The 1768-nt window shown below is 40.7% G+C and overlaps 1 protein-coding gene across 1 annotated transcript in view; it reads left to right on the forward strand.

Annotated features, from left to right (window-relative positions):
- The window catches only part of ZBBX (zinc finger B-box domain containing), a 13369-nt gene that overhangs the window by 2584 nt on the left and 9017 nt on the right, over window positions 1-1768 (forward strand). Inside the window, exons 4-5 of the mRNA XM_031055478.1 lie at window positions 421-466; window positions 609-718. Coding sequence (XP_030911338.1) covers window positions 421-466; window positions 609-718 — 156 coding nt within the window. The remainder of the gene's footprint in view (window positions 1-420; window positions 467-608; window positions 719-1768) is intronic.

Raw genomic sequence — 1768 nt, forward strand, 5'->3', positions numbered from 1 at the left:
CCTTCCCCCTTCTCTGAGACAAGGAACTCCGAGCTGCTTCAAAGACGTCAGGTTTCAGCTGGGGGGGCTGAGGAGATGAATGGGCAGAATTTTAACAACAGTAAAATTAAAAATAAGGGGTGAGTGAGGGGTAATGAGGCTGCAGGGTGAACTCAGTTTGAAGGGGAAAACTGAGGAGCAAAAATGCTGAAAATTATGAATTACTGGGATCTTAGATCATGGAAGGGCTATGTGGACAATGTTTCGTGTCTGGGGGGGTGAAACTGGTCTGGGCTTCATGGCTGTCATGAGCAATACATGGAGTTTTCTCTTTAAATGCATGCCCTATTTCCCTAAAACCATTTTCATTCTGTAAAACTTACTGTTTATTCATTAGCATTAGAACCTTATACAGATACATGGAAATATTCTTTCCTCTAGGTTTCTCCACAAAGAGTGAAGTTCCAAGTACTCAAACAGATTCAAGGTAAAGACATCTTTCTTAACCAAGTAAAACTTAAACTACTGATAGATTATTGCTTTGTAGAGGTTGCTGCAATTAAACACTGAAGAAATCAGAGAGTGGAACACTGGATTAGTTGAGATTTTTGTTGTTTGTTTTGTTTCAGAGCCAGTGAAAAAACCAGTCAAGCCTAAAAGAGGAAATGTTGTAGCTCATGAAAAGTTGGGAGTGAAGGGGGTGGGCTATGGCCCACCTGAAATTAAGGGTGGGCAGCTGGTAAGTAAATGGTTAAAAATAACTCTCAAGCAACACAATTTAATGTGTTTAGAATTTTTTTGTGTCATTATGTAGACACGCATTTTTCTTTCTCTCTCTGGTAATTACTTAGTGCCCATAAAGTAAAAAGAAATCTTACAGACTGATCTCCCTGAATGCAAGGAAACAGATTAAATGGTTCTGTTGTCAGAACTGTGACCATTTCTTTAACTGGTAACAGTTGAAGAATTTATTTAAACTGTGTTTTTATTAACTTGCCCCGCATGTGGCCATGGCTGAAGGAGGCTGATCTCACCCTTAACTAAAGAACACTTTTTGTGATTAAAGAAAGATGTGTGGTTGCAGGCAAAGGGGCCAAAATTAAGTGGTCCATGTATGTTTTGTAATTCTAAGTCCTTACATAAAGCACATGTTGAATTCTGACTGATTTCCAAGCTGGCACCTTGTTGGCTGTGTCATAGTGGAAATTTCTATTATCAAGTACGAGGTGATTTCTATTTAATAAAGGTATTTTTGCCTTTTAGCAAGGAGGAAATAGGAAACAAATAATAAATAGGAAATCCAGCCTCCAAAGTGTGGTGTAGCCTCATACAGCTCGATTTTAAAGTAATTTATGTGAATTTCCGCTGTTGAATAAGAAAATAACATTTTTATTCTAAAAAAGGTGTAATTTCTCTTAGAGTGTGGAGGGAGATCTCGCTGTAATACACGATGTGATTTTTTTTTCCATTTTTATCGAAGCAGTTGGAGCTGCTAACCCTCAAAAGGAACTGATATTTTGTGTATCTCTTTGTAATGCTTTTCCTTTGGGGAAAAATGTGCAGATTTGGAATTTAAGAGAACTTGCCAACAAAACCTCGGGGATTTTTCTTCCGTGCTCCTAATTTCATTCAAAAAGACCTTCGCACACTCCAAGCAGCGCAGGTCGTTCGTGTTTTGTTTTTTCCGGCGGTTTTCGGGGAGCGATCCCGGGCCCCGGAGCGATCCCCGGAGCGCGGGGGCTGCTGCAGTTCCGGGGATGGCCGCCCGAGGGCGCTGCGCCCCCGCGGG

Source organism: Geospiza fortis, unplaced genomic scaffold (genome assembly GCF_000277835.1).
Source record: "Geospiza fortis unplaced genomic scaffold, GeoFor_1.0 scaffold172, whole genome shotgun sequence".
NCBI classification, from domain to species: Eukaryota; Metazoa; Chordata; class Aves; order Passeriformes; family Thraupidae; genus Geospiza; species Geospiza fortis.